General features: G+C 53.9%; 7 protein-coding genes across 7 annotated transcripts; 2 read left to right on the forward strand and 5 right to left on the reverse strand.

Annotated features, from left to right (window-relative positions):
* Window positions 1-235: 235 nt before the first annotated feature.
* Window positions 236-2,951, reverse strand: IAQ61_001979 (uncharacterized protein; the record flags this gene model as incomplete). The annotated part of the gene is made up of 3 exons (XM_066095346.1): window positions 236-241; window positions 450-1,398; window positions 1,474-2,951. The coding sequence occupies 3 exons, from the start codon at window positions 2,949-2,951 to the stop codon at window positions 236-238; spliced, it is 2,433 nt and encodes an 810-aa protein (XP_065954830.1).
* A 75-nt stretch (window positions 2,952-3,026) lies between these two features.
* IAQ61_001980 (uncharacterized protein) lies at window positions 3,027-3,476 on the reverse strand (the record flags this gene model as incomplete). Its single annotated transcript, XM_066095347.1, has 1 exon — window positions 3,027-3,476. The coding sequence occupies one exon, from the start codon at window positions 3,474-3,476 to the stop codon at window positions 3,027-3,029; it is 450 nt and encodes a 149-aa protein (XP_065954831.1).
* A 315-nt stretch (window positions 3,477-3,791) lies between these two features.
* On the reverse strand, window positions 3,792-4,370 carry IAQ61_001981 (uncharacterized protein; the record flags this gene model as incomplete). The annotated part of the gene is made up of 1 exon (XM_066095348.1): window positions 3,792-4,370. One exon carries the CDS (start codon window positions 4,368-4,370, stop codon window positions 3,792-3,794), a length of 579 nt encoding a protein of 192 aa, XP_065954832.1.
* A 126-nt stretch (window positions 4,371-4,496) lies between these two features.
* IAQ61_001982 (uncharacterized protein) lies at window positions 4,497-4,802 on the forward strand (the record flags this gene model as incomplete). The annotated part of the gene is made up of 1 exon (XM_066095349.1): window positions 4,497-4,802. One exon carries the CDS (start codon window positions 4,497-4,499, stop codon window positions 4,800-4,802), a length of 306 nt encoding a protein of 101 aa, XP_065954833.1.
* A 583-nt stretch (window positions 4,803-5,385) lies between these two features.
* Window positions 5,386-6,942, reverse strand: IAQ61_001983 (uncharacterized protein; the record flags this gene model as incomplete). The annotated part of the gene is made up of 1 exon (XM_003833795.2): window positions 5,386-6,942. The coding sequence occupies one exon, from the start codon at window positions 6,940-6,942 to the stop codon at window positions 5,386-5,388; it is 1,557 nt and encodes a 518-aa protein (XP_003833843.2).
* A 668-nt stretch (window positions 6,943-7,610) lies between these two features.
* IAQ61_001984 (uncharacterized protein) lies at window positions 7,611-8,912 on the reverse strand (the record flags this gene model as incomplete). Its single annotated transcript, XM_003833796.1, has 7 exons — window positions 7,611-7,828; window positions 7,884-8,217; window positions 8,268-8,361; window positions 8,417-8,504; window positions 8,558-8,654; window positions 8,744-8,751; window positions 8,846-8,912. The coding sequence occupies 7 exons, from the start codon at window positions 8,910-8,912 to the stop codon at window positions 7,611-7,613; spliced, it is 906 nt and encodes a 301-aa protein (XP_003833844.1).
* A 685-nt stretch (window positions 8,913-9,597) lies between these two features.
* On the forward strand, window positions 9,598-14,116 carry IAQ61_001985 (uncharacterized protein; the record flags this gene model as incomplete). Its single annotated transcript, XM_066095350.1, has 6 exons — window positions 9,598-9,621; window positions 11,722-12,230; window positions 12,299-12,376; window positions 12,432-12,914; window positions 12,972-13,684; window positions 13,746-14,116. The coding sequence occupies 6 exons, from the start codon at window positions 9,598-9,600 to the stop codon at window positions 14,114-14,116; spliced, it is 2,178 nt and encodes a 725-aa protein (XP_065954834.1).
* Between the last annotated feature and the right edge of the window lie 331 nt (window positions 14,117-14,447).

The following is a 14,447-nucleotide window of genomic DNA, read 5'->3' on the forward strand; positions in this document are numbered from 1 at the left end:
AGTTGATGGTAAGATATAGTATAGTAATCTTGAAGGAGCGGGTGGAGTGGGTAGATGGTGCGAGCTATGAACGTGCACCTATATGTTTATGTTTATGTCTATTTCACTACCTATATTAGTACCAGTAATAGTGTAGAATACAGCGCGTGTGCAGGATGTGCAGATTCCTGATGTATGATGCTTGATTAGTGTGATAGCCTGTCTTCATACAAGTGTGTTCTGCAGAATTGCAGAACTAGTGCTTTATGGAATAAGGATAGGATAGGATGGCATAGCATAGCATGGTGTCATAAGGTGTCTTAGAGCACACTGCAATACTGCAATATATACCCTCTACAACCCTACACCACCTCATGCATCCCATCCTCACTCTCGCTCCCACTTTCCCCCTCCTCCTCCCCCTCCAGCCCAGTTGGCCACGCAAACACCGGATCCCCCTCCCCCTGTACCCCTCCCATCGACTCTGTCCCAGCCCCAGACTGTGCCCTCGCAGCAGGTGGTTGCTCTCCGCCAGCAGCCCGATCTCCCCCCTCTGCACTATATGTGGGAATCATGGGATCTTGGCGCTGTCCCAGCCGCGCGGCGTTCAAGGCAGCAAGTCGATCGCCGTGTGCGTCGCGCGGGGAGCTGTGGAATCGAGTGGGTGGGAGTGGAGTGGAGATTTGAGCGGGTGAGCGGGTGGATTGGTGAGTGGTAGTGGGGAGAGGGGGGGACGTAGAAGGGGAGGCAGAAGGAGGGGATGGATTGGGTGTGACTGCTGCGTTTTCCTCGCCCAGACGCGCATGCTTGAGCCTAGGGCTGGGTGTCATAGCCGGTGGCTCGCGATTGTAAACTTCGCTCGCGTCATCAATGGGAGGTGATTTGGGTGTCGATATCGTCATCGAAGATGTTGGGTTGCGATTCTGCGTCACAGGAAACTCCGTGGATGTAGACTCAGCCTCCCTCTTCTGTCGTTTCCTATCTTCGACCTCATCCAACATGCCTTCAACGTCAGTATCGCGTCGCCGCTTCTTCCCCACATCCCGAATCACATCACCCAATATATCATCCAGCAACGGCGACGGCAAGAGCGCACGCAGACCCTCCAGCGGTGTGCCTTCATCCTCAACACTCGCCGTCGCCAACGCACCACTCCCACCGCCTGGCTTCCTAATGTCCAAATCTCCCCTTTCCTGCTCAAATTCACCGAGTATATACCTCATCACCGTATGCACCGTCTGTACTGTCCGCTTCGGATCGACACCGCTTCCCTCATTGTGACTCGCTGGGACAACTTCCTCGTCAGAATCGATGCCAAGTGCTTCATCGAGCCGGGACTGGTTTGCTGCCTGTAGAGTTTCTAGGCTGTTGAGAGATGGTGGGCTGGTTTTGGTCTCAGGACTCCCTGGGTAGCGTGGGCTGGTTGCGGGGTCGGGACTCCATGGGTAACGTGGGCGTTTGCGTGATATTTTCTCCTTTGCGGCATTCTAGTACGCGGTTGGGTCGCACTGCCAGGCTTCGCAGCGGGGGCGAGCTTTTGGCTTCTTTAAGGGCTTGCTGGTGGGTATGCTGGTGTCTATGGATTTGAAAGGGACATGGGATGGCGGGAGGCGTTTGATGTAGCAGGATGGGGCTTTGGGAGGGGCATGCGTGTAACATCTGTGCTGGTATTGGACTGTCCCGGATTTAGAGCCATGAGATTGTGGCCTCGAGCTCGATGCTTCGGCGTGAGGTTCTAGCTCCATGGCATCGTCAGTCCCCTGAACCATCTCCGTTGATAGCTCCGGCATGATTTCCCTCATCGACGTCTCAGTGTTGTCCGATACCAAAGGACGTAATTGAGACTTAGCAATAATAGGAGGACCCATGGAACCAAAAGGCCGCTTGCCAAAGGATTTCTCAAATGGCAATGGCAGCGTTGACCTCGATTCACTGTCCGAGCTAGGTGAATCAAACGGACCAGGTGAATTGGGAACATCGAATTCACCTTCCCCGCCCACTTCGACACCAAGACGCCCAGAAGAGGCTGGTGGCGGACTACATGGCGAGGGAGGGGTTTCATACCCATCCGGACGTTCAGGAACATGCGGAATCGGTTTGAGCAAGAGGCCATCTGGCGGCGGTCTCCCCTCACGCTCCGCCTCCTCAATCTCCTTGATCCTCTGCTTCTTCATCGACAGAAAAGTGATTTGACCCACGTAAACCTTCCTACCTTCTTCCAAGCTTCGTTCAATATCAACGGGCGGGCTTCTACGAGGGCAATCTGCAGGACAAGGGTACCCATCGTGGGGATGTGGTATTCCCAGGCCAAGCTCACGCGCCAGCTCCATTTGCGCAGGAGAATCCGCCTCGTGGAATTTGAGTCTGCGCTCGACGCGAAGGCACCATGATAGGATGGGGTGTTGCCAGACGGATAAATCAGCAAAGGACGAGAATAGAGGCCGGTGCGTTGCCATGAAGGCATCAACCTGCGTCTCGATGGACTCAACGTCCTTTTGCCAAATGCTGTCGAGGAATACTAGGGTGGCTGCGATGAACTCTCTGCTCAGAATAGTGTTGGTGTTGATACGACATGACCATGGGACCATATCCATGTCTTCCCTGGTATACTGTCTGAAGCCTCCTTTCTTCGCAGAACCATTTAGTCCTTTGGCGACCTGCTGTTGCCGGCGTTTACGTTGGCGTTCTAGCTGTCGTTGATAGGCCAACTTGATAGCACGATCATCCACGCTCGAGAATCCCTCATCGCCATATTCCGAGTCACTGTCGCCAGCAGCTTCAAGTCCAACCGTTGGCGTAGGATCCAGACCGGCGCCCGAGTCAAAACGTCCTTGACTCATTCTGCCCCCGCTCACGTTGCCGGTTGCAGACCTTGAAGTCGAACAGTCGATACCAGACCTCCGGGGGCCCGTCACCTCTGATCGAATCCAATCAAGTACCAGATTACGAATACTTTCAGGACCTTGGGTCATGGCTGGCAAACTGCGAGATTGACGCCCATTTCCTCGTACATTGTGTCCTCGCCTGTCGTGCTCAAGCTCCGCTTCCTAGTCAGGAGTTGCTTGGGTTTGCGCTCGCAGCTGGACCGATACGTCATCTTGAACCATAGGGCTCGTTCGAAGTCCACCTGTATCCTGTCCATCGAAATTATTGGCATCTTCTAGCTCTCCGGCTTGCCGAGGTTCCGGTTGCGCAGTATTCTGAGTTTGGACTTGACTCTCGTTATCGATCTGCAAGCTCGAAGCAGTAGGTGCATTGCCACCGGGGCTCCCCTCGGCCTCAATCAAACAGTCAGTTCCCAAAGGAGCCTGAGTCTCATCACCACCCTGCACCCTCTTCAAATCAGCAGGCTCATCATCCTCAATCCCACTGTCCGTTTCGCCCTCAGCATCAACATCAGTATCCGCCTCGCCCCCAGCACCAAAATCACTATCAGTCTCGCCCTGAGCATCGACATCGTCATCGGCAAGCAACTCCATCCCATCTTCAGTATTCATAGCGAGAGGTATGGTAGGAACACTAAAGCCCCTGAAAAAAAAAAAAGAATGGATGCGCACGCAGAATGAAAGTTTATTGGGAGAAGAAGAAGAAAAATCATCTGTTGGGAGAGAGGAAGAAGGTGGTCATACCTGTGAACTGAAAGAGCAAGTGAGCAAGTGCGTTGGGCAGCCCATGGCAATATTGCAATGGGAAAGCGGGAATTGCAACGCCCTAGCCCCATTACAAAGTCGGTTGATTTACACTTTCCTTATATACTGTATACTCTCATATACTGTATACTCTCATATACTGTATACTCCCCAACCCCAGCGCTACTGTTCAAACATCATAGTATTAATAATACTCCCAATACCCTCAACACACACCTCGACCTCATCCCCATGTTTCAAAAACCCCTTTGGTTCCATAAACAACCCCACCCCACTCGGCGTACCCGTTAGAATCGCCGTTCCCGCCCTCAACGTCGTGCCGCGCGAGAGATGCTCGATGATCTGGGGGATACCATGAATCATATCGTCGGTGCAGGTCTGCTGGCGCAGCTGGCCATTGACCTTGGTGACGTAGTGCAGGTTCTGGGGATCGGGGATGGCGCGGGGACTGGCGATGCAGGGGCCCATGGGGGCGAAGTGGTCGAAGGATTTGGCGTAGCTGAATTGGCCGCCGGAGATGGAGGCGGGGAGTTGGTAGTTTCGGGCGGAGAGGTCGTTTGCGACGGTGTAGCCGAGGATGTAGGAGGGGGCTTCGGCGGCGGAGACGTTTTTGCAGTCGCGGGAGAGGATGATGGTTAGTTCGCCTTCGTAGTCGAGGGCGGATTGGCAGGTTGGGGGGATGGGGATGGGGTCGAGGGGGCCGGCGAGGGCGTCGCGGGGTTTGGTGAAGAGGGCGGGCATTTTGGGGATCTCGAGCTGGGGGAGGGGGTCAGTTGATATGTGTATACTTTTCTGCCAAGGGTGGATATGGATGAAGTATAAAGCCATACATTACACTCCAAAGCATGCTTCCTATAATTCAAGCCTATGCACAAAACTCCCGCCACCATCTCTTTCTCCAACGGACACAACAACTCCTCCACCTTTGCCTTCCCCTCCCCCTTTCTAAACCCAGTCTTTATATCCCCCTCCAGCACATCCACTTCTCTCCCCAGAATCTCCCTCGTCGGCGTCTCCGCACCCAAGTCCCCGTACAGAACCGCCCCGTCGGCGGTCTTGAACCGAATCAATCGCTCGAATGTGGCCATGGTGCAACGAGGTGATGGGGTTGTGTGGGCTGTGTTGGCGCTCGTGAAGGAGGAGGAAGAAGGAGAGGAAGAGGAGAAGGAGTAGCAAGATAAGTAAGAAAAGAAGAACAAGTACAACAACAACAAAACCCCCAGCCGAGTTCACAAACCAAGCACCTTCAACCTTAACCCAACGACGTCCTCCAAAACGTCCCCCGCTACATAACTCTCCCCCACCCCACCTTACCGCACCCCATATGCGGGGACCCTGCAAAAGCCCCACGTTCCTAGCACAGGTTTTGCGCGCGGAGATCGGGATCGGGCTCGGGTTCGGCAATTGTGTGCGGGTTGGGTGGGGGAGCTATACCTACCGGTAGTACTTGTACGGGCCTACGGTTTACCAAGATGGGGGTAGGTCGTGAAGTACTACCAGTGCTACTGGGCCATGTCCAGCGTACGCAAAAAGCCGCAGCAAAAAGGCGATGCGATGCTTGTGATGGATGATGTGTTTGTTTCAAGATGCTGCGCTGCCCATCTAGAGTAGGGTACATGTGGGTGAAAGCATACTACGCTTGCACTAGGTAGGGGTGTAAAGTAAATTAAAGTAAAGAAAAAAAAAACTCGAGTAAAAGGTATCCAACGTCTCATTCACGAGGGCATCAACTACACTACACTACTACTACACTACGCTACCCACTCATCTCGACATCGCCATTGCTATTCGCAGCCCCATTCACACCCCCATTTGCCTGCTCACTCCCACTCCCACTCCCACCAGCCCCCAGATCCAAGCGACTCAAGCATCCGGGACAATTATGCAGCACCATATGCGCAAAGACATCGCAATCGATACAGAAATGGGAGTTGCAAGCCTGGCATTCATAGCGGCCGGACGGACTGGCCCTCTGGTCCTCGCCGTCTAGCGCGTCGTCTTGGGTTGTGGACGCGGCGTGCTTTCGTGGCTGCGTTGCGTCGTCGTCTTCATCTTCATCTTCTACTACGTGCCTGTTGTTGTCCTTGGGGGGTGGTTTGCTGAATGCTGCAAGACAACCTGTGCACTGTGTACTTCCGACTTCGCGGGCACGCGCCCAGCTGACGGTGGCCCAGTTGCGCAGGGGGAACAGGTGGTGGTAGCTTCGAGCCAGATGGGTGGAGAGGAGGAGAGTGAGTTGACAGCTCGGGCAGGTGATGGGCAAGGAGCAGACTTTGGCGCTACAGCGCGAGCAGGTGTAGCCTCCCAGCGTCAGATTCCCATGGCACGCACACATGGTCAATTGGTCTTCAATGACGCGGGACGGGAATCCCATGCGCATGAGGGCAGCGGCCGATTCGGGCGGCGGCTCGGTGCCGGACTGCTTGGTTTCGCGGACGACGGGGGGTGTGGTGGTGGCGAGGAGGAGCTCTTTGAGCGCTTCTTGGTCAATCGCGACGGTGTATTCGCTCGTGTCGCCGGCGTTTGTGCGGGTAACGATTTCGGTGCAGATTTTGAGGCGTGCGCCCATGCCGATGATGCTCACACGTATGCGATCGCGGACGCAGGCTTTGACGGTGGTGTGGATGTCGCCTGGATCCAGACTGAGTAGGCTGCCGAATACGATAATGACTTCTCGTGTGCCATGGGGTGGGGTGTGGTATAATGTTGCTCTTGCTAATTCCAACGCATTCTGTAGACTGGGCGCGCCCTTTGGCTCTTTGCCGTCTTCTTTACTTCGTAATGAGGCAATAGCGGCGACGTGCTCTGCTGGGTTACCTGAGAGCTCCGAAACGCGTATGCAGACCCCATCGTGCATACCGAGCACGCTCATCTGCGAGATGGGGTTTTGCTCAAAAAACTCGCGAACATAGTCTTGTGTGTAGTTGATCATAGCAATGAAGCGATTCGGCCGCATATCCTTTTCCATCATAGCCTCTGACAGGTCAAGTACCAGGACAACGTGACGGATGATGCCTCGTTGAAAGGGCTTCGTGTCTTTCCGTAATCGCTTGCGCTTGCGCTCCTCCTCGCGCTCCTGTACGCTCTGCCCAACTATGCCATTGTTGACGGGCTGTACGGTCTTCTCTACTGTCCGCGAGTATTCTGTCTCCCATGCCTGACGCCGTGGTGCTGCCTTCTCCGGCTCGTCCTTCTTCCGTCTCTTGCTACTCGTCGACTGTGCGCGCGTACCTGAGCCAGTGCCCTTGCTTCTGCTGGCAACATACTCGTCTTCGGAGCCATCACCTTCGAAGGAGTAATCGGAATCGGCCATGGCGCGTGCGGCGCGTGCAGCGCGTGGGCTCTTGGCGTCGTCGAAGTTCAGTAGTAGCTTGGGTGCTAGTTGGAATTCCAAACGTATCGGAGTTTTGGCTGGATGTCAGGATCTGTAGGCCCTGGGCTTGGTGGGCGCGCAGAGGATTGCGTGCTGAACGATGGCCAAGTGCAGGGTGACGTGCGAGGCCGGGCTTTGTCTCTATGTAGCTTCACCTACGAGTGCCTGGAGACGAGGGTAGCGCGATCGATGCAACTTGGCCTTTTCTAGTCGTTGTCATGGTCAGTAGCTGCAACGTTAGTGAGGCAAAGCCAGTGAAGGCTACCTGAAGTGGGAGAATTTCCGAATTGAAGGGAACATGTTCAATGCACGCTGCACAATGACGGGAGCGTGTGTCGCACGTGACAAACCACGACGCGCCTTCACGTTTTCACAAATGGGCGTTTTGCACGTCGAGACATGGTCAACTGGAGTTACAACGTTATTCAATATCTGAATCATGGCAGCAAACATTATCTGTGTATCGTGATACCAGCCAGCATGACGCATCCAATGCGTCCCAAGAGCCACCAAAACAATGGAAATACGCTATGCTCGGAAAAACTCCTCATAAAACATTACGCCGTTTCCTATGGTCACTTCCTCCACATGCTCCTCCCCGCTTTATATTAGTTATAGCCGGCACCTGTAACCGTCGGCATGGGCCAGTCATCCTCGGTGATGCTCGACCAGAAGATCCAGATCATGACGATGGAGAGTAACGTGAAGAGGGTCGAAAATAGACCGCCATTGATCTTGCCGTCGGTGCCAGTGCAAATGTGGACGCTGATGACGTATTGGAAGATTTGGCCAATAGCGAAAAGGAGAGCGGCGGTGAGGAGATAGACTACAGAAGAAGTTAGTTACATCGAGGTAGGCGCGGAGACTGGGTAGGTACGCACGCATAGGCTTGCGTTCGCCGAGGATACGGAGCACGAGGAAGGCCTCGAGCAGGAAGAATATGACGATGAAGAGCAGCGGTACGAGCTGGTAGAGGGTATACAAGGCATACGCCTGGTTGGGTCGGGCCAAGGTAGACTCCCAGTAACCAGTCCAGCTGAAGCCCGTGTCAAGCGCAATATAACCCGTGCCAACAAATATAATGAGCGATGAGATAAGTAGAAGACCCACGGATACTGCAGTGCCATCGTCCAGAAGCTGATAGCCGACAGCTCCATTGAGCATGAGTATCCAAGAGGTTGCAGTGATGGCAGCGATATGAATGGCAGTAAAGGCCTAGGCAGGTATTAGCTCAAGGTTGGACAGCCGAGCATGAGGGAGCGTACAAGCCGTGCGCTGTCGTTGAGTGGGAAGCCACCAATGGTGAAGATTTCACAAATGGAGATTAAAATGTAGCCGAGGAGGAAGAGTTGCATTTCCCTGGTGCACGGTCAATGGGAGTGGATTTTTCAAAGCTTGATTGATTGTCGCAAACCTTCTCCCGACAGCAGCCTTTTTCCGTTGGGTTCTCCATAGCAAAAAGGCGGTTGCGACGATGGCAATTCCACAGAGGATAATTGAACCTCAGGTGATGTCAGCACGACGATGTCTTGCGCAGATGTAGGGTGCGACTGACCCAAATTCCGTAGCCTTTCTCCTCCGCCTACAGAGAAGCCTTCGAGATCACAGCCTCCCCATCCTGTTCCCCGTTTTGTGGTTGCTTGGTTGAAGAGCTATCGAGCAGGGCGGTTAGCGTGGCGACGGCGAAGATGGAGTGGGCAAAAGGGTGGTGACGGGTGGTGGTGGTGTGTTGGCGACTTACATTGCAAACTATATGATGAACAGTCAGCGAACATTCAAGGTATATACAATTGTAAATTATATAGTGAAGGGGGGGAGGGCCAGTCATGGGTGGTGATCGTACCAGGGAGTGTGGATCCAATGTTGCCCGTGTCGCGACAAAAGTCGTCGAATTTGCCATATCGCGACATGGCTGGCTGCAGCGAGTGGAGCTCCTCAGCCTCGGGTTTGGATTGGGGAGTGGATGCAGTGGGAGAGCGAAGGCGGTGGTGGTGGTGCTGGGGATATAGCGACGTAGCGACGGGAGGACGAGGGAGGTAAGTTGGCGCAAATCGTGATTGGGAATGGGTGTGAAAGGGAGCCGTCGAGTGCACAAGGGCAAGGCGGGCGCCGGGGAGGGGGGGGGGAGGAAGGGCTGCGAGAGATGATGCGCGGCTGCACAGCAAGGTTGGCGTGGCTGGGGGCAGTTGGGCGAATGTTTCAACCTTGAAGAAAACCGGTCCAAGCTTGGTGGTAACCAAGGATTTCTTGCGCGCATCAGCAAGTTCAAGTCGCAAACTCACACACCAGACACGCACAACACGCCAGGACAGGGCCAGATATCTCACGCTCGCGAGATGTGTGTAGAGATTTATGCATATATATGTATACCTGTATACAAGCATGAATTTGTCGGTGACTGTGTGTTTGGGGGCTGGCTAGATTTCAGTCACAGCTCTCCGATCAGCTCTCCCGAGGGTGTTCTTTCCAAGATGTTCCCTTCAGGCCTTCATCAAGTGCCAGCCGCCAGTTTTCTTCCCTGTTGCATCACTTTCACCCTCCATCAAAGGAGCTATCGTCTGCCGAGAGGACAGGATAATTTCACGTCGGCCAATCATGTCCGCTACTTCCGACGCGCCAGTATGTTTGGGGCTTAGCCGCTCACAGCTGCACCGGTAGAACAAGCCACGCGCCGCGATTCATCAAACCTTGAAAAGTCACCGACAGCCACGAACACGATCGCCTGGCATAGCAACCATTAGGCACATACATGGTTCATGGTACACACAGGGTATAGTAAGCTCTTGTGGTGGAAATAGAGTGACTAGGATAGACTGCCATGACAGATGTGCTGGGCACTTGTCCTCACTTGCACTCCACTGCACAACGTCATCGCCCATTGCTGACCACCGCCACTCTTCCACTCTTCAACACCCCCAGCCCCAACTTGGTTGTTTCTTCAACCGCCCACAAACTGCCGAGCCAACCGAGGAGCAGCAAGAGTGTTTCCACATGGCATCCATCGCGTCGCCAATGCTGGCGTCTCACCAACCTCACAGCCACTTGGCCTGTACACTGTGGCTATCAGCGAGTGCGTACGTAGAGTCGGCATACCAGTAAGAACCTACTGGCAATCTCCACACAAACATAGCACAAGTCAGTCACCATCGACTCCTTACTACAGTACTACTGTGATGGAACCCCATTTGTTGAGCCCACTACCTCGCCAGAAGAATGGGGCCATTACCCACAAGCAAATATCCATTTCTGGGGTAAGCCAAGCCAAGGCAAGGCCATCCTTTGCGACACCGCCGTTTCCATGCTCTCCAGCGAGCAGTCGGCGACGACATCGTGGAATGCTGCTAGAAACTTTGGCCATCCGCTTCTGGTAAGTACCAAGGTCCAAGGGGGTACCTACCCTACTACCTAACTACCTATGCACAGTACCTACACAGTACCTACCTACCTATGCACAGTACCTACACAGTACCTACCTACCTATGCACAGTATATACGCTGCTTGTCAACCGTCAAGGATCGGTTGTAACGTCAGAGGGCCAGCCATTGCGACTTCTTCTTCGTCAACCGATCGACAGAAGCTCTCAATTGAATACTAGACACGGTCAGTGTATGCACCCTGGTAGCATGCTTTGAAATCCAGTGCCTATCTGATCACAGTATATACCTACCTATCTTCGATGATATCTCCACACCCTCACCATCCCAGCCACGTGTATCTGTAGATTGTACCTATGGAGAAGGATGTGTGCGATATGTGAAAGGGTGGAGCTGTGTCGTCGCGTGACGATGGCCCGAAACCTACCCACCTAATCCTAATGCCTCTTGACAGTCCCCCACGAACATGGCGCTGCATAATTACGTAGGCTGCATGTACGGTAGGTATGTGATAGCAGGGCTGTGTAAGTAGAGTAGAGAAGACAGAGTATAGACGCTGGTTGGCCTAGTATAAAATCTCTCTCTGCGGATCCTCTGCACCTGTACCGAGTGCGGTAGGCCTCGATGATGGTGGCATAGGCATCTTGTTTTTTTGTCTTGAGCTGACCATGTTGTGAGAGATGATAGTCCTGACACCTACCTAGATACCGGTACCTACGCTACCTTGGCTATGCACGCACTGCACTTACATGCTGTCAAACATGTATGGGTCCCCGATGATGGCGATGGCGCACATGACAACACGCCGTTCCCACACAACACAGAGGGAGAGGAGGTAGAAAGTACCAGATAAAATAGGCGCCGTTCGCGACCATCTCCTACTGTTCCCTCGCGGACCGATGAAGCAAAGCAGAGGAAAAGGGCCGCCAAGCAACGGGGAGCTCCATTACCTACTACTATAGTAGTACATGCACGGGGTGGTTGACGGACAGTAAGTGGCCCATGGCCCATTGGCTCCGCCGGGGGTTCAGGGACCAAGACAACCCACCCGTGTTGCTCTTCTCAGGCTAGGTACTCCCACCCCCCCTCCCCCAAGTGACAAAGTCCCAACTGGCATGCTGCTCTGATCACGAAGCACAACGACGATTGTGCCCGAAGTCGTTCCTTGGTCCTCTCCCCGTAGCCAAATGTGACCAAACCTTGACCGCTCCCGCACCGCCGCGCTTACACCATTCCATCCTGTCGGTTGCTTAGCCTTTGGGCCCTGTGACGTGCACCCGACCAGCTGCTGCACCTCGTTCGTTCCTACATTCACCATTGTGGAGTCGGGCTGCTCCCAAACAGCCGGCCACCGTCAAGATTCCTTCCCTCCCACACAGTGAAAGGCGGCCTGCTAACATCCCGCTGCACACCCTCTCCCCGTCCGCCCGCCCACGAGACCGCGACGACGGCGACGACGACCAGGACGCTGCTTATCTGCTCGACCATCACGATAAGGACAGCACTCACTCCTCCTTCGACACCCCCGACTCCGACTCCGACCTTTCCGTCTGGAGTGACACGGGTGATCTTGTCGACCAGCTCGCCGACAGAGAGGACCCTCTCCGCATCCGACTGCGCGAGTCTCTGGACCAAGGCCAGCCGTCGGGCCGCCGTCGAACCCAAAAGCGAGCTCGCTTTGCGTCCCAGCACGACTTGGACGAAAAGTCTTCTCGACCCATTCGCAAAGAGGACATTGAGATTCCCGATCCGGGTATCCAAACCATCTCCAGACCAGCCCGCATTCTTGCTGCCATCATGGCACCCAACGATGGACCCTCCCGTATCCACGGACTGCATGGAAAGAAGCTCATGTAGGGCTCCCTGCCTTTTCTCAAAAACACCACACATAAACAAGAACATACAGTACTGACGGCAGCAGATACTTCACCAGTATCTTTGTATCATTAGGTGTCTTTCTCTTTGGCTATGACCAGGGCGTCATGTCCGGAATCATCACGTACGCCGCCCCCCCCACCCTCCGTACTCCCACCCATCTGACAGCACACACGCAGCGGACCCTACTTCAAGGACTACTTCAACCAGCCAACCGCCGTAGAGCTCGGCTCCATGGTCGCCATTCTCGAGATCGGCGCCTTCATTTCCTCGCTCATGGTCGGTCGCATCGGGGACATGCTAGGTAGACGCAAGACCATCCTCTACGGATCCCTCATCTTCGTCGTCGGTGGAGCCCTGCAGACCTTTGCAACCGGGTTATACATGATGCTCCTAGGCAGGATCATTGCGGGTCTGGGTGTCGGAACGCTTTCGACCATTGTGCCCGTCTATCAATCCGAGATCTCACCGCCTCACAACCGAGGCAGGATGGGCTGCATCGAATTCACAGGCAACATCTTGGGATATGCCGTTAGTGTCTGGGTCGACTACTTTTGCAGCTACATCAAGGGTCACTGGTCATGGAGAGTTCCTCTGGCGATGCAATGCGTCATGGGCCTTCTTTTGGCCGGTGGCAGCTTGCTCATTTGCGAGTCTCCAAGGTGGGTTCATGCGCTAGGATGCCTGGATGAGGACTCATGCTAATTTCGTTCTTATAGATGGCTCCTGGATAACGATCATGACGAGGAGGGCATTGTAGTCATTGCCAACTTGTACGGCAAGGGTGACATCCATAATCCCAAAGCACGCGATGAGTACAGAGAGATCAAGATGAATGTGCTCTTGCAGCGACAAGAGGGGGAACGGTCCTACGCCGACATGTTCAAGCGCTACTCCAAGCGCGTGTTTATTGCCATGTCTGCCCAAGCCCTTGCCCAACTCAACGGCATCAACGTCATCTCCTACTACGCGCCACTCGTATTCGAGGAAGCCGGATGGTACGGTCGCCAGGCCATTCTCATGACTGGAATCAACGCCATCACCTATCTCCTGTCCACGATTCCGCCTTGGTACATTGTGGATACGCTAGGACGCCGCAAAATTCTCTTGTCTGGGGCGTTGATGATGGTCATTTCGCTGTCCGCCATATCCTACTTCATCTTCCTACAGGCCAGCTGGACGCCAAACATGGTTGTCATATTCGTCATGATTTACAATGCTGCGTTTGGTTACTCGTGGGGTCCCATTCCATGGCTATATCCACCAGAGATTCTGCCTCTTAGCATCCGAGCCAAGGGCGCTAGTCTTAGTACGGCTACGAATTGGGCATTTAACTGGCTGGTGGGCGAGATGACGCCCATTCTGCAAGAGCACATTCAGTGGCGCCTGTACTTGATTCACGCCTTTTTCTGTGCTGCTAGTTTTGTTATTGGTAAGCCATTGGTGAAAAGTAGGAGACGCATCAAAGAGCATTTGAACTGACATGATCATAGTGTACTTCATCTACCCTGAAACCGCAAATATTCGCCTGGAAGATATGAATTCGCTCTTTGGAGACGCCACCACCGTTGTGGCTACGCCGCAAACCCTGGCCGAAGCAGAGTCACTCTTCAGCGGTGGTCGAGGCTCTCCCGTTCCGTCACTCGACATCCAAGGCAACCGTCGTGCTGCAGAAGATGCGATTCCCTCGATGGCTATCGAGCCCCCGGATATGGAGAGCGGCAAAAATATGAGCAAAGGCCAGGCGGGGACTAGCGAGGGAATCGGTGGCTGGATCAGCAATATGGTCAAGAGAACGAAAGGGAACGGCGAGGGTGACAGCTCGGGCGGAAAATACAAGCAAGTCGGACAAGATGAGAATTAAGACACGCGTATCGCATTTGTATAAGGATCATTTTGAAAGTATTTGGGCATCGCCTAGCCCTGATTGGCATTGGCAGTGAGCATGACAGGATCATTACGAGCAAAAAGGAGCTCGAATTGTAGAAATCCTTGGACTGGGTCGAGGGCGTATGCATTGCTAGGAGCAATTACTCGAACACTTTTTTTTTTCTGGGTACAATAGAAATGACTCTGCCTGTCAGAGTTGGTAGTGTAAGTTGCTTGAATGTCTAGCAGGACGTTTTGCTACAGATGCGATTGTCCATTGCGTACCCAAGGTGCTCTAGCCAAAGTATATCGCACCGGCCGGCCCG

The sequence above is a fragment of the Plenodomus lingam genome (assembly GCF_022343315.1).
Source record: "Plenodomus lingam strain CAN1 chromosome Unknown contig_13, whole genome shotgun sequence".
Taxonomy (NCBI): domain Eukaryota; kingdom Fungi; phylum Ascomycota; class Dothideomycetes; order Pleosporales; family Leptosphaeriaceae; genus Plenodomus; species Plenodomus lingam.